Consider the following 23,838-nt stretch of genomic DNA (forward strand, 5'->3'; position numbering starts at 1 on the left):
ACTATACCTAATCCTTTATCCCAGCTTCAGTACAGAATTTTATTTGTTGTCCATGATTTTCCTGAAGTTATTTCAGAGTAACACCAACTGTGTTGACCTGACCAGTGTGGAAAACCTGCAAAGGCTAGGGTTACAATATCTTCCTCTTGACCAACTACACACTCACACACACACACATTTATATCAGCATTTCAGTGGTTCAAAGGTTATTGTACAATTATTATGAATTCTAATTGTAGGTTTGTAAAAACATCAAAGACTCTGGTTGGCCTTGCATTCAAATCGAACCCTTGACCCTTAAACAGAAGAGCGAAATTATTGATATATACTTTGAGAAAACTTATGGCAAGACATTAAGCAGCGAACAAAGAGAGTTGATAGTGGCCACACCACAGAGTGACAATCCACTTTTTCTGCGAGCTCTCTTGGATGAAGTAAGTTGATCAATATATGTGCCTGTATATGTCTATATATTTACACACACACACATATTCCCTATGGACATAAATATATTGAGTCGTAGGACTCAGAGCAAGTTAAACAGTTTCCATGGTGTATACGTGTCTGAGATCATAACATTCCCACTGACAGGGCGCTGGATTACTCTTTAACAGCAGAGTTGACTGGAGTAACAAAAGCACAAAGCAATGCCACATCTGGGAATTGAAAGCATGATCTTGTGATCCTGAATGCAACCCTTTAACCACTAGGCCACGTACCTAAACACATATGCACATATGTATGCATCTGAATGACCGAGTACTGCATCTGCCATTCATATGAAGTGAAGCAGAACCTGTTTCATGGTCAGAATGTTATGAACAATCTGGAAACTTCATAGAAATCTTCTTCCAATGTAAGAAGAATTCATGAACAGCAGCAATTGTTACCACGTCTGGTTGCTGAGAGCTCCTTGCATTTGGACTCCAGCACAGAACAGCCAAAACTGTAACTACTGGGGATGGTGCACTTAACAAAGCTTCACTTTCTTTGGTCGTGCTTGTGATACAAGTGGTACAGGAAGGTCAATTTGAGAAGTTTTACTTTTCAGTTTTGTCAACCCTTTTGTACACTCTGTTATCCAGAAAATGATTTCCAAAAAGCTGTGCAAGTTCAGTCTGTACTGCATCCAATGGAAATATTTACGTTGACATTGATAATTATTGGTTAATTTCTTCAATGGCTAACATTATCTTATTTCCTTCCAGCCACTAAAGTGTGTGTGGTCACTCAATATTAGAAATCTATCAGTTTCATATCTCTTTGTTCAGAGCTGGTTACGATTCAAACTTTTTGCAACCCCAAGCAGACAACAGAGCTTTCACTATGGTGGTCGATGTATGGTAAGTGGAACAATGAAATGGCTTCACTCCCAAAGGCGTAGTATGGATGGGAGCAGTGGCAAATCCATTGTCATCTGTGCTGCTGTACCTTCTCTTATTAGTGTGTATGAGAGGTGGAGGCGAGCCCTTTGAAAACAAAGGGCTAAATCAGTGAAAACTAAGTACTGATCTTTCTTGAATGGGGGTTAACACACATACATACCTGCATATATATATGTATGTATATATATATATACACACACACACACACACGTACATATATATATAAACGTACAAAATAAGTATCAAATCATATAAGTATTCACAAAAGGCATGACATAAAAGAAGAAATACTGAAATGAATGCATCAAATCAATTGTCTTTCAGTCTCCTGAGCTGGGTTTCCTTTCACTGTCACAGTCATCCATTTACAGATTCGTATCTATGGTGCCTTCTCTACTCTGACTACCCTGACCACCACTATGCACAAGTATGTAACTGCTAGCTGCCCACGAGATTTATTTTGCATGATTTTGGCCCGTCTCGAGAAAGATTTCACTGATGAATTTGGAGACACGTGAGTTACATTTTGTTGATTGTGGTTCCTTTAGTTTTTCACTTTTCCATCTTCCGTTGGAAGCTCAAAGATTCTTTCAGTCTTGCATGCATATATACATACATACATATATGACCGCGTGTGTACCGTTGGCGAATTTTTTTTCCTCTGTCTTCCCTTCTCTGGATCTTTCCTTCTCCTATGTTTCCGAAGAAGAGCTCCGCTCGAAACATTAAACCCTCCTTCTTTCCTTCTTTCCTGAGCGTCCAATAATACTATATTTGTTCCACGTCCTCGCGTTGCTGTGTTTTTTGTGCTTTCTTATTTGGATTAACTATATATATATATATATATATATATATATATCATCATCATCATCATCATCATCGTTTAGCGTCCGCTTTCCATGCTAGCATGGGTTGGACGGGTCAACTGGGGTCTGTGAAGCTGGAAGGCTTCGTCAGGCCCAGTCAGATCTGGCAGTGTTTCTACAGCTGGATGCCCTTCCTAACGCCAACCACTCCGCGAGTGTAGTGGGTGTTTTTTACGTGCCACCTGCACAGGTGCCAGACAGAGCTGGCGAACGGCCACGAACGGATGGTGCTTTTACGTGTCACCGGCACGGGGCCAGGCGATGCTGGCAACGGACACGAACGGATGGTGCTTTTACGTGCCACCGACACGGGGCCAGACATAGCTGGCAAACGGCCACTATCTGTCCTTCTTTAAGATGCTAGGGTTAGCTTTGAGGGAGATTTGGCTACTATATCTAATATGCTGGGCAATCTTATAGAGGTTTAGATACAGGTTCATGCTTTCAATAGAGTGGTGATGCAGAGATTATATGTAAGCAACATGAAAGAGAATCCCAGGTGAAGTGAGAGCAAAGTTGGATATTAAAGACATGTGCAAGTGTTATGTCAGTGAAAGAGAAACCCTTAATCTGCTGCTTATTTTCCCAACTTGGAAAACTTGATTGGTCATTAACCTTTAGCACACAGGAGATGTATCATGCCACTATATGAGATTTCTCCCCTGTAGTAAAAGGGCAGCAGCAGGGGAAACAGTTCTAGAGGAAACACAATGTGCTAAAGGTTAAGAAAAATGACGGATATAGGTCAAATACATATGATGTCACCAACCACACACATGCATATACACACATATACATCTATATACATACGTATGTGCACACACACACACACACACACACACATATATATATATATATATATATTATATATATATATATATATATATATATAAATGTATGTGTACATATTTATATATATGTATACACACAGCCTGTTATTATTAGTATTCAAGTTTTTTCTTAAAAAGAATGCAGATACAATATCATTTGGCCCAGCTTCAACACTGTGCATGGACTTATATCGCCTGATAAATCATTGTCTGTTCCTACCCTCCCAGCATAGGTTCAGCTCCAGTGAAGCACATACTGATAAAGTTGAAATTACTGCAAACAGTACACAGCTAGCACTAAGTCCTGAACACAAACCCCAAGAAGTGTAAATTATTTCCACACAAATCTTCTCCTGGCATTTTTGCACTGGTTATTGTTATTGCATCTGCAAGAATTCTGATTTGTGTCCCATGGTGAAAAATCTTCTTTGTTGTTATTAAAATGGCACCAAAAGGAAAACAATTGTCTGAAGATTTGAAGAAAATTATTTTTAATTTGCCCAAGATTGGTTTAGGATACAAGTTAATTAGCAAGTGAATACATATTAACATAAACACAGTTGCCAAAGTAATTCAGAAGTACAAAGCTACTGGACAGCTAAGCAACAAACATTGTCCAGGATTTGCCACATCCAATGTTGCATGATGGACGACAGGCATCGTAGCACTTCATCTTTGGCTCAAGAAGTATCTTCTGTTAGTGGAAAGAGTGTTTTCATCCAAACAGTTCGCCAAAGTTTGAACCAGCGTGGTCTTTATGGACGTATTCCTCACAGGAAGTCTCTCCTCACTACCAGGCATAAATCAAGTCATCTTTCTTTTGCTGAAATCTATGTGAGTAAGGGGGGGGGTTCTGGAATAAAATTCTTTCTTGTGACAAGACTAAAATCAACTTGTTTGGGTCAGGTGATATTAAACAAGTATAGTGACGACCAGGTGAAGATGATAGCGACAAATGCACCGTGCCTACAGTGAAAGCGTTATGTTTTGGGGATGCATGAGTGCGGCTGGTGTGGGAGGACTCACATTTATCGAGAGAACAATGGATTCGAGGTTTTATTGTGAAATATTGCAGAAAACAATGTTGAAAAGCATCAAGGAACTAGGAAGATATTCCATGTTCCAACATGATAATGACCCTAAACACACTTCAAAGACGATGACTAAGTTTTTATCAAATAAAAAGATAAAGGTATTACCTTGGCCTACCATGTCACCTGATTTAAACATCTGTTGGGTGTTTTGAAAAGGAGGGTTGAGGAGAAAAATCCTGCAATGCAACACAGATGAAAGACATCATTCAGGATGAATGGAGGTCGATTTCATTGGTTATATGCAGAAATTTAGTCGACTCTATGCCCAGAAGACTTAATGCAGTCATGGAAAGAAGGGCGGTCACACCAAATATTGAATATAGCAAATAATCCTTTAGGATGTACATATTTTTGTATCGTTTGAAAATTAAAATTTCGTTCACATCTTTGAAAATTTTCATTGTTTTGTGTTCGAAATTTGTATAATGTTTGCAAGTATAATATATTTTATTCAGTATAGATTTCGTTTGATTTCCTTCAATATTATCTGAGTAATGGCAATTTTAATGAAATTTTTTCGCGGTTTACATACTTCTGTGAGATATTGTATGTATATATACATACATATGTGTACTTCCATCTCTGAACGTGTTATCTTTAATGTTTAAGGTGCAACGTTGTAAGGGAGACAACTTCTGCTATTTGGTGCTCCAGAAAAGGTATGTCAGAAGACGAACTCAGAAGACTCGTCAACGTGAGTAGTTTTGTTGTTGTTTATTCCACGACCAGCTCTGATACAAGCTAATTCTGTAGACGTTCATTATTGTGTGTCATTCTTAACATTGAAAAATCGCCCAAAACAATCACAGTAATGAAAACTTGGGAATCCAAAATTTCAGGATTGTAGGTCCAGATTCAGCCCAGAATGTTTTTAATTTACTCATGCAATCAGCCTAATTCCAAAATGGTATGCTATGTTGGGCCTCTACGCGTAAAGTTGAAAAAGTGTGACGCACATTTATTATATTATATTATATTATTATATCATATTAAGGCGGTGAGCTGGTTGTATGCTGGGTGAGATGCTTAGCGGTATTTCGTCTGCTACTAGGTTCTGAATTCGAATTCTGCCGGAGTTGACTTTGCCTTTCATCCTTTCGGGGCTGATAAAATTAATACCAATTACATACTTGGGTCGATGTAATTGACTTAATCCCTTTCCCCAAAATCTGAGACCTTGTGATTCCAGCAGAAAGTTGAAAAACTTTATAATATTAGACATGTTTAATATTAGATATGTTTAATTTTAGATATTAGATAATATTAGATATGTTTAATTTTGGGGAAACTTGATTTCAATTAAAGTATATTTTATAAATGTGTGTGTGTGTGTGTGTGTGTGTGTGTGTGTGTGTGTGTATGTGTGTGTGTTAATTAAAGAAAGCCAAAAATAAAACAAAAATAAAACAATGTTCTCTCAGGAAGATGCAGAACACTTGGTGGGAGGATCTTGCTCGTGATGTTCAGGTTGCTGCTGATGCGAATGACAGCAAGAAGCTTTACCATCTTATGAAGCAAGTTTATAGGCCAAAGAGCTCCTTTGCTTTCTAAGGAGTCTTCCACTCTATTTACTAAATCAACAGAAATCACAGGTCGCTGGATCGATCACTTCTCTGAACTCGTAAACCATGAATCAGTTGTGGATGAAACAGTGATTGATACTATGCAACAAAGACCTTATCATTGGCTCCTTAAATTCCACACCCTCAATAGATGAAGTAATGACATCAATAAGTAAATTGAATCTTGGTAGGGCACCTGGAAAAGATGGAATCTGAGCTGAGGTCTTGCGATTTGGTGGTGATTACATCATACAGTCTCTTCATGAACTTAGAGCAGTCTGGAAGGATGGTGCAATACCTAAAGACTAGAAAGATACTATTATTCTTCCTCTCTATAAAGGAAAAGGAGCCAGAACAATGTGTGGTAACTACAGAGGTATTGCTCTACTATCAGCTGCTGGCAAGGTTCTGACAAATATTCTTCTTGCCCACCTGAATGGGTGTCTCATAAATGATGTCCTATCTGAATCTTAATGTGGCTTCTGATCTGATAGAGGGACAATGGATGATTTTCACAGCAACACAGATGCAGGAAAAGTGCTATGAGCAGAATATGGATCTTGTCTAGGTATTCATTGATTTAACGAAGGCCTTTGGTACAATGAATAGAGCCTTGCTATGGAAAATACTTGGCAAACTTGGATGTCCGGATCACTTTGTATCTATAATTAAATCATTTCATGATGGAATGGAATCTTGGGTCAATATTGATGGTGGCATGGTGGGACCCATTACTGTAGAGAATGGTGTCAAGCAGGGTGACATCCTTGCCCCAACTCCCTTTTCAAAGTACTTTGCTGCTGCTTTTACTCATGTTTTTGCTAAGGTAGCTCTCTAGGAATATATGTCACATATCAATCTTCTGGCCACCTCTTTCATATGCACCGATTTGCTGCCAATTCAAAAGTTTTCCAGTCTCTTATTCATGACTTCCTTTATGCAGATGACTGTGACTTAGTCACTCATATAGTGGATGACATGCAAATACTTATGAATCATATTTCTGCTTTTTGCAAGGTATTTGGACTCAGCATTAGCCTGGACAAACCTGCACCAGGAAACCCATATGTGGAACCAGCTATCTTGGTTGGAGGAACAATATTGAAAGTGGGAGACAAGTTTGTCTACCTGGGCAGTACATTCAGCCATTCTTGCTCCCTAGATAATGAAATATCTTTCAGGCTGCAGAGAACATGTGATTCCTTCCGGTCTCTACAGTCTTGTGTCTGGCCCCGGCATGGCATCACAAGTCAAACAAAAATTGCTATCTACTGTGCATGTGTACTGACATCGCTCCTTTACTCATGCGAGACATGGACCCTTTACAAACATCATGTAAGGGTCCGTGAATGCTTTCATAAGAGATCTCTCAGACACATTCTGAATGTTGACTGGACCTTAAAAACTCCAGACACACAGGTCTTGAGGACAGCTGATATCTTGAGTATTGAGGCGATGGTGCACAAGCACCAGTTACATTGGACTGGACACCTTTTTAGAATGAAGGATAGCAGGATCCCTAAACAGATGCTATATGGGGAACTTGTGAATGGAAAAAGACCCTGGCAGAAACCAAGGCTGTGATTTAAGGACTGTGTCAAGTCCTCATTAAAGGCCTGTGATATGCAGGAGACTGACTGCAAGAGCAATGTCTGTCATTGCAACAGATGGAGGAAACAGGTTAAGGAGGGGGTCAACACCATTGGGAGAGAACGTATTCAGCATGAAGAACTTAAGAAATGCTGTTTAAAAGCACAACTGCTGGTGTAGCGAGTGGGGAAAGCTTGGTTTGCAATGTTTGCTGTCATGTATGCTTGTCAAGAGCAGGGCTCAGTAGCCACCTGTGGAGCTGCAAATGTAAAATATAAGTTGGTCCTAGAGTACACAATGTTCTGAAGGTCAGCAATGGTCTTCCTTGGTCACGAGTGGATGGCCATCATCATCATGTATGTATAAACCAGACTTGTAAGGGGCTAGCTTCAAAAGAATTTGGATAGGTTTGTATGACATGCAAAGATGAGAACATTAAGTTTTCAAGCAAAACCTTTCATTGGAAAGAAACCATTTACTTTTATTTAAGTATAACATAATTGCTCTCTTCTGTGTTTTTTATTTATTCACAGATTCCCAGTGCTAAATGGTCCCCAGTCTATTTATCCCTTGTTGGTAGTTTGGTGAATAGAAATGGTATTTATAACTTCTTCCATGATTATCTACGACAAGCTGTTGAGGTTCGATTCCTGCCAACTTTAAATGATAAGAAAATTTACTCAAAACAGTTGGCCAGTTTCTTTGCCTTGCAACCAATGAGCTATCGCGTAGTGAGTATAAAACTTTCTTCTTGTTATTGTAGAATAACTAATGACATCTACGTGGGGAGAGAATATCACCTCATACAACATACACAGTCTCTCTCTCTCTCTCTTACACACGCCCATTCTCTGTCACAGCCACACATATTATCACCCCCCCCCCATTACACATGCACATTCTCTCTCTCTCATTCCCTCAATCACACATACATATACACACATACATATACACACATACATATACACACATACATATACACACATTTTATCTCTGTCTTTCACATGTACGAACTGACACTTTCTCAAGGAAAACCCCATTTATTTTCTCTCTCTCTCTCTCTCTCAGTCATGCCCAGATTCTTCCTTTCTCTCTCAGTCATGCATGGTTTCTCTCTCTCTCTCATCTCTCCCCACACACACACACCCCCCCCCCACTCTGTCTCTCACTCCTACACAAACCTTTACCCAATCCTTTGCCTTCCTCTAATTCTATCCTCATTTTCTCCTCTCCTCCTCCTCCATCAGGCTGAAGAATTACCATTTCTATTGTATGAAGCTGGAGAAATGGAAAGTTTGAAGGAAACCTTGTCAGACTTGAACCTTTTCCAACAACTGATGGCGACAGAACAGGGCAAATATGATTTAATTCACTATTGGAAACTGGTAAGTTCTGTTCTCTCACCGTGTCCCGTCTACAACAACTTCATTGGCCACTGCTTTGTCATTTTTATCAGTATCACCACACGATTGATCACAAAATACAGGGGAAAACAAAAACAATTACAAGACTGATCCTATTCCACATTTATCCCTGAATCATTGTCTACATCTGAGATTATTCTGCTGCAGCAAGTATCAGGATTCCTCCCTCTATAGATAACCTCAGGCATTGTACACAGGTTTAACTCACAAGCCTTCATCCATGGTTATGACAGAAGATATATGACCAAAGTGACATGCAGTGTGATCAGACTCAAAATCTGGTGGTTAAGAATCAGGTCACCGCCTCTCAGGTATCTCCATCCCATTCACCTCTCCTCCTCTTAACACCTTTGTTATGCTTCCCACACGAATCACTAGGCTCACTCTTTCCTTCCCAGAATGTTGGTTCTTTGGAATTCCTTGCTCAAATGTTCAAGTAACCTTAATGACATCAGTGTCACCAGTCTGGGAGGATCTACAATGACCACGACTGTTGCCCCTTCCTCAAGTCACAACAAATCAAAAGACAAACAGACCTGCACACACACACACACACTTAATGTTAAACTATAATTATCATGGTTGTCTAAATCCTCAATATCCCTTCTTGTTTTCATTTTCCTAGTTTGATGATTTCAATGAAGTCAGCAAAGTTTATAAAGAACAACTTGAATATTTCAATGGTAACAGACAAAGTGAAGATTTCTTAAAGCTATCAAAATCTTTGGCACAATTATTCATTGATTTGTCTTTGTTAGACGATGCCAAGTAAGGAATTATCAACAAAATTTTCTAATCCAACTTTTTGTTTCTATTCTAATCATTTTATAGTCTTTGTCTCTTTTTAAATGTTTGTCAGATGAGTTTTATATAAATGCACTTTTTCTGAACTATGAACTTCATCTTGGATGCAGTTTGTAAACAGTGGTAGAATTGCATATAAGTCAAGTAAGAATTGACAAAGGCCACCTTCAGGAACAGATGGTGGATTTCTCCAAAGTGAAGCATTCAAGAAGCATCCATTAGCTTTATCACAGAAAGGGCAGAAAAGAACAACAATTCAGAGGCAAAACTATTTCATTGCTTGCAAGAGGCATCACAAATGATGCACTAGCAAATCAGAAAAGATGCGTTGGCTGAGTTAGACTGCATATGCTGAAATACAAAAGCATGAAAGTTGTGTGAAAGAAGTGCAGTGTGGTAACAAATGCACAATTCAGCTTTCAGCATGCTACCGAGGACCCATACTCTCCAATTCCAAATTGATGAGAACAGTTTTCCAACAACACTTTGCTGAACTATTGTTGATGAGCAGCAGGTGAGAGACAATGAATCTTGATGTCTACGTCGATGGCTTACCACAACACCTGAGCAGGGAGGTGCTGTGCATGAGAAACTGATTTCAGCTAATGAAGTAACTGATGTGCTGAGCTGCTGCCTGAAGCACAAATCATCAGAATTAGATGGTGTTCTCTATAAGTCTTACTGCCACGCATCAGACTTGTTTGCTGTGGTGATAACCATCTACTGCAGCTGGCAGCAAACTGTGGGTAGTTCCAATCAAATGAGTTGGTGAATGGTGATGCTACTGAGGGAGGACTCAAGTAAAGAGGATGTGAGAGAGAACTTTGAACCCATAACTCTACAAAATAGAGAGTAAAAGATATTTTGCTAAGAGATTGTCATTGACAGTGTAGTCAGAGACGTGCAAATCTATGTAATTCCAGGCAGGCCTATACACTGCTAACTCTGTGTAATATATCATTGTGTTGGGAATGAATTTGACTTTAGCAGAATGCTGATCAATTTTGATCAGTTCAAAGTGTTTGTCAGAGTGAACCATTGCTACCCAGCAACTATGCTACGAGCAGTCAGTTTTGGTTCCATCATTAGAGGCAAGATCACAAAAACATACAGCAGTATTTTTCCAATGATTAAACTAGTCCCATCTTGAAATAATTTCTCTTGAACTCTTCGTCCATCAAATATATCTCCTCCACATTATGCTGTATGTTTTGGCACTGGAGCCGTTATTGCTTGCATAGGTTGGATATTTTAATGGAAACCTTCTCAAAATGGGTCACAGGGGAGTCATGTCTGCATTGGTAGATGATGGCACTGTCATAGATTTAGCATTATACCGGAAGAATAGCAGAGTGTAAAGAAGCACACATTAATTGGATCAAGTTTGTTTAATCAGCATCTGGAGAGACAATTCCAAGCTAGCCAGTTTCTGTTGTTTGATTTGGGGCTCAGTTAAGATGCTAGGGTTAGGGTTAAGACTGGACCTTCAGACAGATAAGAACTGGGGAAAAGGTCATGAGCAAATTAGCCAGTCTCTCTCAGAAATGGGACGAGTGATTGTTGTTCCAGAGAGATCTGATGTGACTACATCACTTCAGTGCTATACAACCAGCTGGTCATTGTACATTTTTCCAAGAAACCTCTGACCAGACTGGAATGAAATGATTTTCAGGTTCTAGGGAAGGAACAGATTTTGCTATTCAGAAAATTTTCTCCCTGGTAACATCAACTTTGCCAAAACAGTCACAGAAGCCCAGATGCAAACTTTGGCCTGGCTGACTCTTGTGGTACCATCCCACCCATGCTAGCATGGAAGACAGACATTAAACAATAATGATGATGATGATGTGTGTCTTTGTGACTGCATTTGTCCCCACCACCCCTTGGAAACCAGTGTTGGTGTATTTATGTCCCTGTAACTTAGCAGTTCAGCAAAAAAGAGCAAAAGACTGAGTAACAGACTTTTAAAAAAATAAGTACTGAGGTTGGAGTTGATTCATTCAATTAAAATTCTACAAAGTGGTGCCCCAGCATGGCCACAATCTAATGACTAAAACAAAAGATAAAAGATTGTTAGCTTGCTTAATGGCCTTTTGTCTGTCTTCACGTTCAGAGTTCAAATACTACTGGCGTTGACTTTGCCCTTCATCCTTTCAGGGTCAACACTGGGGTTCATGTAATCAACCCCTCCCCTGAAAGTGCTGGTGTTGTGCCAAAATTTGACATCATCATCATTATTATTATTGATTCCACTGAGATCATCTTCACTTATCATACTTTCAAGGTTGATAAAATAAAATGCTGGACAACCAGCTTCCTTCAAAAATGCTGGCTTTATGCTGATATCATAAATTATTATTATTAAACAAAGGGAACAGACATCTGTCAGAATGGTCCAATATGACTACATATGGACTCATAGAAGATGCAGTGAAACACCCCAGAATTTGCAGAGACAGTATTTTTTTAATAGAAAAGACAGGAAAAAATGTCACTTAAAAAATAACAGCTCATAAAAAAAAAGAAGAAACAGAAGCTACAAATTGCAAAGCGTAAAAGAAGAGATTGGTGAAAATAAATTTGAATTACAATAAACCATTACCAGAACAGCTCAGTTTTTGTTAGCATTGTGAAATGAAAAGACTTAATAGATATTGACCAACTTTAGTAAAAAGAAAAAATGCTACAAAAGAGATTCTCCTCTCCTGAGGAATATACTCAAGAAATAATAGAAAGCAGGAATATGACATTTCACGCTTTTGTTAGCAATCTGTTTGAGATCATCCTTAATCTTATGATGCAAACTTTCTGTTTTAAAGTGACCAAAATTAAAACCTGCAATCAAAACTGCATGCTAATTTATGTTCCAAACACCAGCTTAATAATAGCCATTTGACCAAATCCTTTTCTATTTTCAAAATTAATTGAAGCAACTTAATTGAAGGCAGTGTATTTCAACAGAAATTTGACAGCAACATGATGGAGAGGTTTTTGTATTATCTCCATGGGACTTAGAATGAACCATGGCCCATGTGTGGAAAAATGATCCCTCAACAGAAGCAAGGAATACAGAAGTATCTGCCAATTATTTAAAACTGAATATAAAGAGAGAGAAGGCCAGCAGGACAGGTATTATTTAGCTTCCCACAAGATGGCACTGTAATACATGGATAGAAAAAATATAAGATCATGGACAAAGATATTGATGTGGGCTCTTGGCTTATAGTCTTACAATAGAATACAAGCAGATCAATGATAACATTTGAAGACCACAAAGGTTTCAACGAGTTATGCCACATTGCAAGAAAGAAGTCAGTGATGGTGCAGAGGCAGATAGTTCATATGTGTAATCTATCTCTGTATATATTATGTAGGTATGGTTATATAAGTGGGTGTATGCACATATATATATACACACACACTTACACACATTTTTTAAAATCCCTTTTTTGATGGACATGATTTATGTTGCATGTTTGATCTCTTGTTGCTATTATTATTATTATTATTATTATTATTATTATTATTATTATTATTATTATTTAAGATGTTGCATGGTGTCCAATATCGTGATGTTGAGTAAAAATATTGTGTCTAACACCCAGATTGTAGGGTATTTCTAAAGTTTCCAGATGTTTCTTCAGCTTGGGTGATATTGAACCCAATGCTCCAATAACAACAGGGATTGCCTTTATGTTTGATTCTCGTAGTTGCCACAGTTTAGTAATCTCAATTCTCAGGTCTCCATATTTATCAACTTTTTTTCTTTCTTTCATGATAATATGTTGATCTCCTGGCACTGCCACATTGATTATTAGGCACTCTTGTTTGTCCCTCCTACAGGTTACTATATCTGGCCTTCAGTGTTCTAACACCTTGTCTGTTTGGAAATCAAAGTCTCAAAGGATTTTTGCCTTCTATTTTTCATCCATTACCTTTTCCAGTGTATTTTGGTATCAAGCACCTATTATCTCATATTCACACTCCTGCAGAGTGGCCAGTGAAGGTTTGGGGCTACCTTGTTGTGTTTGCGCTTGTACTTTTCTGCACAAGACTTTCACAAGTACTAACAATGTGAGTCATGCTTTTGACCCTCTTCCTACACATTCTTCAGGGGTTCGTTGCACTTGTGTGGTATATATCCCTTTTCACAGAGTTGGTACACAATGCCTGATCCTGGGCTGCAATGATTATGCTATCAGTATTCTTGTTTTTAGGTCATCCTTGCTGAGCCATCTCCATGATGCTTCCTGATCTTTTAAGTTGTTATCATTATTATTAAAACCAAGGTCAACTTTATCTTTCATCCTTTTGGGGTTGATAAATTAAGTACCAGTTATACACTGGGGTCAATGTAATTGACTAGTCCACTTCCCAGAAATTTCAGGTCTTGTGCCTATAGTAGAAAGGATTATCATTATTATTATTATTATTATTATTATTAAGGCAGTGAGCTGACAGAATCATTAGCATGCCAGGCAAAATGCTTAGTGGCATTTATTCTGGCTTTATATTCTGAGTTCAAATTTCACTGAAGTTGACTTGCTTTTCATCCTTTCGGGTTGATAAAATAAGTACCAGTTGAGGACTGGGGTTAATGTAATCAACTTATCCCCACCCCCAAAATTGCTGGCCTTGTGCCAAAACTTGAATCCATTATTATTATTATTATTATTATCATTATTAAGGCAGTGACCTGCCAGAATCATTTGCACACCGGGCGAAATGCTTAGTGGTATTTGTCTACTGCTACATTCTGAGATCAAATTCCGCCGAGGTCGACTTTGCCTTTCATCCTTTCGGGGTCGATTAAATAAGTACCAGTTACGCACTGGGGTCGATGTAATCGACTTAATCCGTTTGTCTGTCCTTGTTTGTCCTCTCTGTGTTTAGCCCCTTGTGGGTAGTAAAGAAATAGGTATTTTGTCTGCCATTACGTTCTGAGTTTCAATTCCTCTGAGTTTGCCTTTCATCCTTTCAGCGTCAATAAATTAAGTATCAGTTGAGTGCTGGGGTTTGATCTAATCAATTAGACCCCTCCTGCCAAATTTCAGGCCTTGTGCTTATAGTACAAAGGATTATTATTATTATTATTATTATTATTATTATTCTGCCAAGGTCAACTTTGCCTTTCATCCTTTCAGTGTTGATAAACTTAGTACCAGTGAAACACTGGTGTTGACGTCATTGACTGGGCCCCTTTCTCAAAATTGTACCTATAGTTGAAAAATGTATTATCAATAGTAGTTTACGTATTATGTTGTATATTGGCAGGAAACTCCTGGAATCTTTGTTGCATGATTTTGAGAAGAAATATGGTGATGAGTTTGTTACAATTGTATATTGTCCATGGAACTTCTCTTGGAAGAGCCGGTGCTGTCACGAGACTGTCATTGAGGTAAGTCTGGGCATGAGGGACAGTACTTTCTTTCAGTCTGGTGAAAACCAGATGATTAGGGTTTAACCAAGCAGGCCTATGATCAAAACAATTCCATCACTTTAACTCAGGCATAGTGTACCTTGAACCATATTCCTTCCTTATTTAAGATAGAAGGTTATGGTCTGGCTGCTATATCTAGCAGGTAGAGTGATCGCGTAGAGGCTCCTTTATGAAAGACATTGAAAAGCTGCAAAATGAGATCCAAGCAATTTCAAATCAAGCAAATGAGACAATGATTAGGAAGAAACTGATACATTATATTTTTATGTTAGTGGGATGAATATGACGATGATGGCTGCTAGAAATAGCAACCAAATTTCCTTCTATTCATAGTCCAGCAGATACCTTAGATGAAGTAGCCCTAAATACACTAAATCCAAATAAAATGGAGTTGGTCTTTGATGTCTCAAAACTAATCTGAACCACAAAAGCAAAGACATTCCATCTCAAAGTTGATACCCGCTAGAATTAGGGATACTTATTTGGCATTCTTTCATCAAGGAATAAGGACTGTGTCGGTCCCTCCCTGATAGAGTTTAGAACTCACTTTTCTGCACCTGTTCAGTAATAATAATAATAAAAGCAGTAAGAGTTGTTTCTATCCCCAGCAGACTCTAAATTCTTTAGGTCTTTGCTCCAAGATGCTCACCTCAAGACCCTCCCAACTAATCATACATCAGGACTATATTATTCAATACATCCCTCCTTACACATTCGGATATGATTTGAGAAAAATCGGGTGACTATTTCTAGCATGTAGACCAACTGTTTAGATGCTGCCATATTTGCACGATGCACCAGATGTCGTTTTTGTTGTTATTGTTGCTGTAGTTGTTGTTGTTACTCATGTTGTGTGTTTCACATTCTTGCTTCCCTTTCCTGTCATATTAGCTGCTCCTGTTTATTCATTCTGTCTTTAAATCAGTTTTTGCTGCGATGAAAGAGCAGTGCCTCTGGCCTTCACAGAACTTCCAACAGCCATGACTTTTGTACAAGGTCACTCTAAGAGACAACTGCAAGTTGACGGCTGCAGGAAACGAAAAACCTGAAGGAGTTTCAGAGATTGCGAAAAGTGGGGAGAGAGAAACATTTGGAGGAGATTTACTTTGTGTGTGTGTGTGTGTGTGAAAGAGAGAAAGAGAGTGAGAGAGAGAGATGTGGAGTTAGCAACAAAATGGTCAAGCATACAGGAAGGTCCTTTTCTGTAGGAGAATTATGAAATAGTTGGACTGCGGATTCGTTAGATGCAATGTCACAGAGGTATTCTTCACATTTGGGGGGGGGGGTTGCAGGAGTTGTGGTGATGGACTGAGTGTTTTCTGCAAGTATGTTCTTTACCTGAACAGGTGCAATAGAATTATAAGTGAAACACTGAGAGAATTTAGGGTCATGGCTTTTGGTTGCTAGTGGGGTGTGAAAGGATATGAGTAAAAGGATAATTTTGACCTCCCACCCAATTGGTTCTGTTGGCTAAGAGTTGATGCTTATTCACTGCCTGTAGTGTTTTGACAATAAACATTCAAACTTGTCACTTTACTGAACTTTCTACACAAGATGTTAATTTGCTTGTGGCCGAATATTCCACATACCCATGTACTCCAAACATAATATAAACAGTATGTAACAAGGCTGGATCTTTGAATTACAGGCACACTCTATTTGATGAGCTTCTTTACAGTGTTTATTTACCAGTTTTACTTTCAAGTTAAGGGTCAACCCAAGGCTATGGTAAAAGAACTTGCTCAAGGACTCACACAGTAGGTCAAAGCAGAAAACTCATGATTGTAAAACAAACTTCTTAACCACTTCGATACATCTGAATCTATGCTGTCAAAGATGGCCTAAAACTGATGGAGCACTGATCTGTTGTCTCACTTAAAGGGCAACAGGTTCCAGGGAGGAAGGCTTATCGCATAGAATAATTTATTGGCAAATCTCTCCAGAAATATTGTAGAATTGCTGTGTATTTAATGTTGCTTTCTCTTCTTCTCAGCTGCTCCAGTTACTGGCAAGTGTTTGCACTGAACAGAATGATTTGGAACAAGCAGAAACTTATTACCGAGAACTTCTGGACAGATTGAACACTGCGAAAACATGGAAACAGAAACTTCAGGTCTTGTTATAAAATGTTCATGTCTAGAACATACCTGGGATATATCATGGAACATATGACATACCTGTGGTATATAAAAGAGATACAGACTCTAAAGTCTATAAACCACCGGGTTGTAGAAAAAAACCCTTCAAAGACTATCTTCCAAGTCATGTATCAATAACAAATGAGTCAAATGGAATATGTGTTTGTCTAATATGTTATAATTAAATGGATAAGCTTAGGTTGCAAGCTTAGGAAATGAATATAATAAAGTCTATTTGCTTTGTGCTACGTATTAATACACTCTGATAAAGTGAATAATCATTTGAAATATTAATGTCTTGATCTGTGTGACATGACACACTTCAGTGACAAACTATGAACTACTGACTCATTTATTGATTGGTAGGTCATCAGGTCAAGTTAAATATCTAAGACTGTCTTTGGAGATTAGGATTAGCTGTAGATTTAACTTTAATGTTAATCTTTAGGATTATGTCTAAGGTTAGTGTTATGTTTAAAGTTAGACTTAGAGCAAACTTTTAGTTAAGTTTAAGGACAGATTTAGGGTTAAGGTTTAGCTTTAGAAATAGGATTGCATTTAAAGAAAGGATTTGTGCTACAGTTTGGCTAAGGATTAAGGTTAATGTTTGGATTAGGGTTAATATTAGTTCTAAGGTTAGGGTAGATTTCAATAAACAATAATGATTAACGCTTATTTCTGTTTCAGCTGTGTAAAGGCTCCCTGGGTCTGGCTACAGTTTTTCAGATGAAAAACAACACAAAAGAATCTGAAAAATTGTTGCTCCGATCTCTAGAGTTAGCATCTGAAGTGTTTGGTCCCAAACATCATTATGTAGCAGCCATAATTGATAAGGTAAACTTTTCTCCTTTCTCTCTCTCTCCTATCTTCATCCCTTTCTCTCACACTTTGACAGCCTCCTCCTTTTCCCTATGTGGTTGCCATCCACATAAGTGATCGTTTGAACTCACCACTTACCAACCTATTTTCCTATCTATCCAGATTGCTCACACTTTGTAAATTCCCTCCAAGACTAACTCTCTCACCTCTACTACATACACATAAATGCTTAATCTCTGGTTGCCTCAAACCAACGAAGTTCCTCTCCATGGCAAGGTCAGCTTCAATTAATCTAACATTACATCTGGCTAAATCCTCGTTAATATATGAAATGTCATTCACAAAAATGTTCCAACACAAAGCTCTCAGCTTTGAATTGTGTGATCCATAATAATGGCCAGTGCTATATGTTGACTTCTGAAAGTAATCCAATAAAAATTAAAAAGGTAAGGTCAAATATACTGCATGATCTTTCAGTCTCTGAGGGGTCAGTCCTATCAATCTTTGACTTTTTCACCTTTCATTAGAAATTCTGTTATCTGTTTTTCTTCAAAATCTCTAGGGATAATTAAAGTAATACAGAATAACAGAGACAATTTTTCTTTTACCTCTTCTATTTTAGCTTGGTCAACTCTGTTTCCAGCAGGGTCAACTGGATAAGGCTCTCTGTTATTTCCTCCAAGATTTCAGATTGACCTACAATAATGCAGGCTGGAATTATCCACGACTAGCTGAGATCCTTAACAATGTGGCATTGGTCTATGATGAAAAAAACCTTGAGGAGTGTGTAACACTGTACGAGTGTGCTTTGGCCATTATGTTGAACGTGTACGGGATTCAACACGTGGACACTGCAATGATAAGGTGAGCAACTTATTTGAATCTGACTTTTGACCAGAGAAGTTATTGATGCACTGGCTTCTGTCTGTAGCTGCTGTTGTTGTTTAGCACCAAGTTCTGAGGGAACAAGCAAGCAATGAGGAAAAGTGTTCTATCCATGACCAACCTGACTTTTATTCAGATGTAGTTTCTTATAGAATTATACTGTTATTAATATTAGCGACTATAGTTGTTGTTGAGCAGATGTGTCATGTAGAAGTTTCAGCCATGGCACTCCTGTCTTGTGTGTGTGTGTGTGTGTGTGGTGTGTGTGTGTGTGTTAGGTGATGAAGGCAACTGAAGAGCGATAAGTTTTAACAAATGTTGTATTAGTGTAATGCTTAAAAAAAAAGGAAAATATCCTGACGTTTCAGAAGCCAGTCCTTCATCAAGAAAATAAAAGAATGAGGAAAAGTGACGGTAAAAATAAAAAGAATGAGAGAAGGTGGTTGTGTGTGTCTGTGTGTGCAGGTGTGTGTCTGTGTGTGCTAAATAATTCCTTCTCAGATTTGATCCACAACATCTATGAACAAAGGGGGTCCAACTATGACCATCTCTTCTTCATTCATGTATAGGGTATTTAGGGTTACATTATCTAAAGTATAGTACAATAGTTAGCATTAGTGGCTGTAGTTAAGCCCCAAGTCAGGTTTGACCCAGCAGAACTAGGGTAAGATTTCAACTTCCACTAACCCTTAAATTGACTTCATCTTTTATTATTACGAATCAATAAAAAGTTCCACTCCAGAGTGAAGGATTAGTAGAAATGTAATAATCTCAAATCTGAAGACTCATATTGCCTCTTCCAGTTCTCTGTGTTTTGGGTTCAAATCCTGCAATGACCTACTTGGGTGATAGATTTAATTCATTGTCACTATTTGGCCCCGTAAGTATCAAGCGGTGGAGTTCTCTTTGTTGCAAGCATTTGAGTTAGATTTCCAGCTTGAGAATATCATCTTCCCTTTCTCTGACCAGCTTCAAAACTGTGTAAAGGGCCATGGGCAACGCCTTCTCTCCTAACTGAGAAATAGAAAAAATACTAGCAATTTGGTAGCTGTTTCTAGCAGGTCAAGTAACTGTGTAGGTATATCACATTAGCTCAGGGGAGAAATGTGGTCACATGACTCAAGGAACAGGGTTCCATTTACAAGAGGAAGCAGATATTTGTTATAGATTACATTAACATCTGTAATATGCAATATACAAATGTGTTCTTTGCTAAATAACTGTAGCAGATGCTGCACACACAGACACATACACACCTGCAATCATATCAGTAAAGTTTCAGTGTATGTGTGTACACTGTGTACACACAGGAACATACATTCACATGCCTGAAGTAGAGCAAAATTGCTCCAAGAATTTCTATTCCAACAGAAGCTCAGTTTTGTGTTTTCTCTGCTCCTCCTATTTCAATTATATTATATTTTACTTTTCTTTATTTTCCCAACTCAGGTACAATCTAGGAACAGTTTATTTTGCTTCTAACCATTTTGCCAGAGCAAAATACCAGTGGCAAGAAGCGGTGAAGGTTTTTGAGTGTCTTCTTGGAGTTGAACATCGCAACACAATTGCAGCAGCTGATGCCGTCAGGGAGGTGACTGTTTTGGTGAACTCAAATTAGATTTGGAATAAAGCACAGAAGCTTCCAGAAGGCTGGACTTATTGAGTCAAAAATTATCAGAATGATATCACTCAAGAAATTGTGTAAATATAAATGTAATAACATACTAGGATTGTTTATTTATTTGGTTTGGAGAATAGAATTCAGCACGCACATGCGCACATGCACACGCACACACACACACACACACACAAAAACATTAGAGAGTTGCAATTGTTTGAAAAATGACTGGCCCTGAAACTAAATGCTGAAATCTTTACTGCACAAAACAGCCATTTTAACCTTTTAAAAACACACTGAAACTGTTCTATTTCCTTCACAATAATTTATTAATAGGATAGTCTATTAAGAAATATCAGAAAAGTTTTGTTGACCTTCTGACCTGGTCACTGAATTAATTCCACTGCATCTGTTGAAACTCAATTAATCAAATTTCTAAACTGCAACGGTTTCTTTCATTCACTTCTTCATTTTTCTTTCTTTAATTACAACAGTTTTTGTCATTTGTGCTTTTGTTTCTGAGTGGATTTATATATACATTTGTTCTTTTCAATTGAACTTTGAACTTGTGAGTAAATTATTTCCTTCAGGATGAGTTTTCCACTTTTCCTTTCATCCTCCACCACTCATTCTAATTTGCTATTTGTATAGTAGATATATATATGTATGTGTGTATGTGTGTGTATATATATATATGTGTGTGTGTGTGTGTATGTGTCTTTTATCTACCTAAGTAACTTCTCCTTACACATAGAAAAGTGAACAGCTCCAACAAGATGAACAGAGCCATATACCTGCCGTGACTTGGGTGGCTGTGATTGCCATTACACCAAGTGGACCTGAACATTTTTGATCATTAAATTAGAAGCTTTAATATCTGTACAAGCAAGAAAGCAAAAACAAGATTGTTTTGATTCACTTGGTGTTCTAAGGAGTTGTAGAACGACCGTGTGAAGGGGAAGTGATAAAGAATGGCTCCTTTAGTACATCACATGGTCAATTACAATAAATACGGAAAAGGATAAATGAGTACAAGTGCCAGAAAGGAAAGAAAGAGACACAGCCGATAGAATATTTAAGAGAAAGATATTATTGATGGGTTAAGGTGTGTCTGTGTATGTGTCAAGTACATAATAATAATAATAATAATAATAGACAGGCCATCAAGTATACAAAGTGTATGTGTGTGCGATAAGTACAGAGCATTGAAAGAGTCTATAATAGGACGCTAGAAGAATGTTCAGACACAAGGAAGGTAAATACCGGTTCGTAGTAAGGTACACAATAGTTGAAGTGCTGTAACAAGAAGTTGAGGTGAAAAAGCAAAGCTGGTTGAGGCACATGTCATGTAAGAAGTTGTGGCTACTATGCCGCTCACGTGATACAGGAAGATCTCGCAGGTTGTATTTGGTGTTAATTATGGTGAAGTAATTCATGAACAGTGTTGAGATAGAACCTGGGTGTACGTAGAGAAATGTTGTTGACATTAAGATGAAGGCGACAGAAATGGAGGTCCTGATGCTGCTGGACGAAGTGTTGATGTTTCTCCATGTGGCTGCTGGTGTTGTCGCTGGAACTGGCTGTGTGCTCTGTGGTCAGTAGTTAGACCTTAGAAAGTCTAGAACCAAAAGACTTCAACTCGATGAATCGCTGAAGTTTTATAGCAAGCTATGCGTGCAAATGGAGATTTAGAAAAGACTGTGTCACGGGACCTTACCAGAAGGCTGCGATTGGTTGGGTTGCACATTAGCATGTAGTAGAGCAAGAGACAAATTGCGCCAATACCAACCAATCAGAGTAATGGACACAACTGGCTCCAAGCGGCCAAAGGCTAGTTGTTATCTACTACGTCCGTACTTGTGTATATATAATAGAACAAGAGAATCTGCTACAGAGTATTTTATGAGCTATAATCAATTTATCTATAGCTTCATTTGTATTGGAGCAGCAGCTTAAGAATACAAGTCTTGAAATTACTCAGTGCTTGAAGCAAATCAAAACCTATATTATCATATTTATTGATAGTAGTTCTCATGGGTTGGGTGAACATTTGAAGATGTTCACAGTACAATGACAACAATTTAATACATAGTGCTACAGAAATTAATAAAATGGTTTCTGTATATTCTTTAATGGATAATATGACTGTTGCTATGATGTAACAGCTATATACATACACATTCACACAGATATTAATATGTGTACAGAAAAATTATTTAATACACTGTGGAGTGAACAATTTAAAAGTAAACAGTGATTCAATGAATTACTTCGTTTCACACAAACGTAAATTACATGAAACCCTGCTCCAGCAGATTCATGATCAAAGGCACTCTATACATGACCATCTCATCTTTTATTCAGTCAAACTTTTATACAATCTGTACTTCTTATTTTAAGAAGGTGTGTTGTGATTTAACAAGTTATTGCTAGCAGGCCACGTGGCCAAGGAGAATTTCCCCCATTGGCTTCATTAATTTACAGCCAATTTTGCAACAAGATTACAATTCACATTTGTTCCTCTTTTTGTCTAAACACTGAAATCTGAGCGAGTGATCAGTTTCTCGGTTTCGTCCACCAGTAATACTTGTCAGCCCAATATGGCATTCCCCTTTCTTCCACAGGAACCAAACAATAAAATTATTTAACCCAAAATTGAGCCTACATCACAGACTTGATCAACCATTAACTTGTTGCTGATTGAATCAATGAGGGAAACCCCTATATAGTCATACAACCTGCTAAAAATAACCACCAAATATATCTCAAACCACAGCTTATCATGTGTTGGGAAAGGACACATTGGATGATGTAATTCTACATGAATCAGTTAATCAGAGGATTATCACAGCTTGAATATGTTTCAGTATATACCTGCTGCATCAAAGCTGAGATAAGGATAAAAAAATAACATCCTTTCTTTGGTCAGAGAATACACACACACACACACGCACACACACACACACACACACACACATATATATATGCACAAATGCATGGACAGCCAGATGTGTATATAGGTGCATGCATGTATGTGGATGTATACATGTGCATATGCATGTATTATGTAGGTATGTTTTCTTCAAGTTTTATCTAAGTTCTGAAGAGAGTTCAAGCCAGTGGATAACAAAGTGACAAGACTTTTTGAGGTAAGAAAGTTCTTGCTGTTTATATATATTTGCTTGAGTTGGTTGAGCTGCAGATGCACATGCTAGCATGTATGCATTAATTCATCAAAAGAATCCCAGGTGGAAAATCTTTGCAATGTCTTAGAAATCTTCACTGCACTGCTAATAGATCTCTTTGAAAACCTAGTATTTCTAGGTTTTTCTATAAATTTGTAGGTACATTGCCTGACGCACCTACACAATGTAACTACAAAT

At 38.0% G+C, this 23,838-nt stretch overlaps 1 protein-coding gene across 1 annotated transcript in view; it reads left to right on the plus strand.

Moving 5' to 3' along the window:
• LOC115219357 (TPR repeat-containing protein DDB_G0287407-like) overlaps nucleotides 1-20,974 on the plus strand; it is a 93,999-nt gene extending 73,025 nt beyond the window's left edge. The window contains exons 22-32 of the mRNA XM_036509050.1: nucleotides 240-434; nucleotides 1,757-1,899; nucleotides 4,785-4,869; nucleotides 7,861-8,058; nucleotides 8,575-8,712; nucleotides 9,377-9,519; nucleotides 14,830-14,953; nucleotides 16,989-17,108; nucleotides 17,821-17,967; nucleotides 18,575-18,816; nucleotides 20,287-20,974. Coding sequence (XP_036364943.1) covers nucleotides 240-434; nucleotides 1,757-1,899; nucleotides 4,785-4,869; nucleotides 7,861-8,058; nucleotides 8,575-8,712; nucleotides 9,377-9,519; nucleotides 14,830-14,953; nucleotides 16,989-17,108; nucleotides 17,821-17,967; nucleotides 18,575-18,816; nucleotides 20,287-20,455 — 1,704 coding nt within the window. The 3' untranslated portion in view covers nucleotides 20,456-20,974. The remainder of the gene's footprint in view (nucleotides 1-239; nucleotides 435-1,756; nucleotides 1,900-4,784; nucleotides 4,870-7,860; nucleotides 8,059-8,574; nucleotides 8,713-9,376; nucleotides 9,520-14,829; nucleotides 14,954-16,988; nucleotides 17,109-17,820; nucleotides 17,968-18,574; nucleotides 18,817-20,286) is intronic.
• The last annotated feature ends 2,864 nt before the right edge of the window (nucleotides 20,975-23,838 follow it).

Source organism: Octopus sinensis, linkage group LG14 (genome assembly GCF_006345805.1).
Source record: "Octopus sinensis linkage group LG14, ASM634580v1, whole genome shotgun sequence".
Taxonomy (NCBI): domain Eukaryota; kingdom Metazoa; phylum Mollusca; class Cephalopoda; order Octopoda; family Octopodidae; genus Octopus; species Octopus sinensis.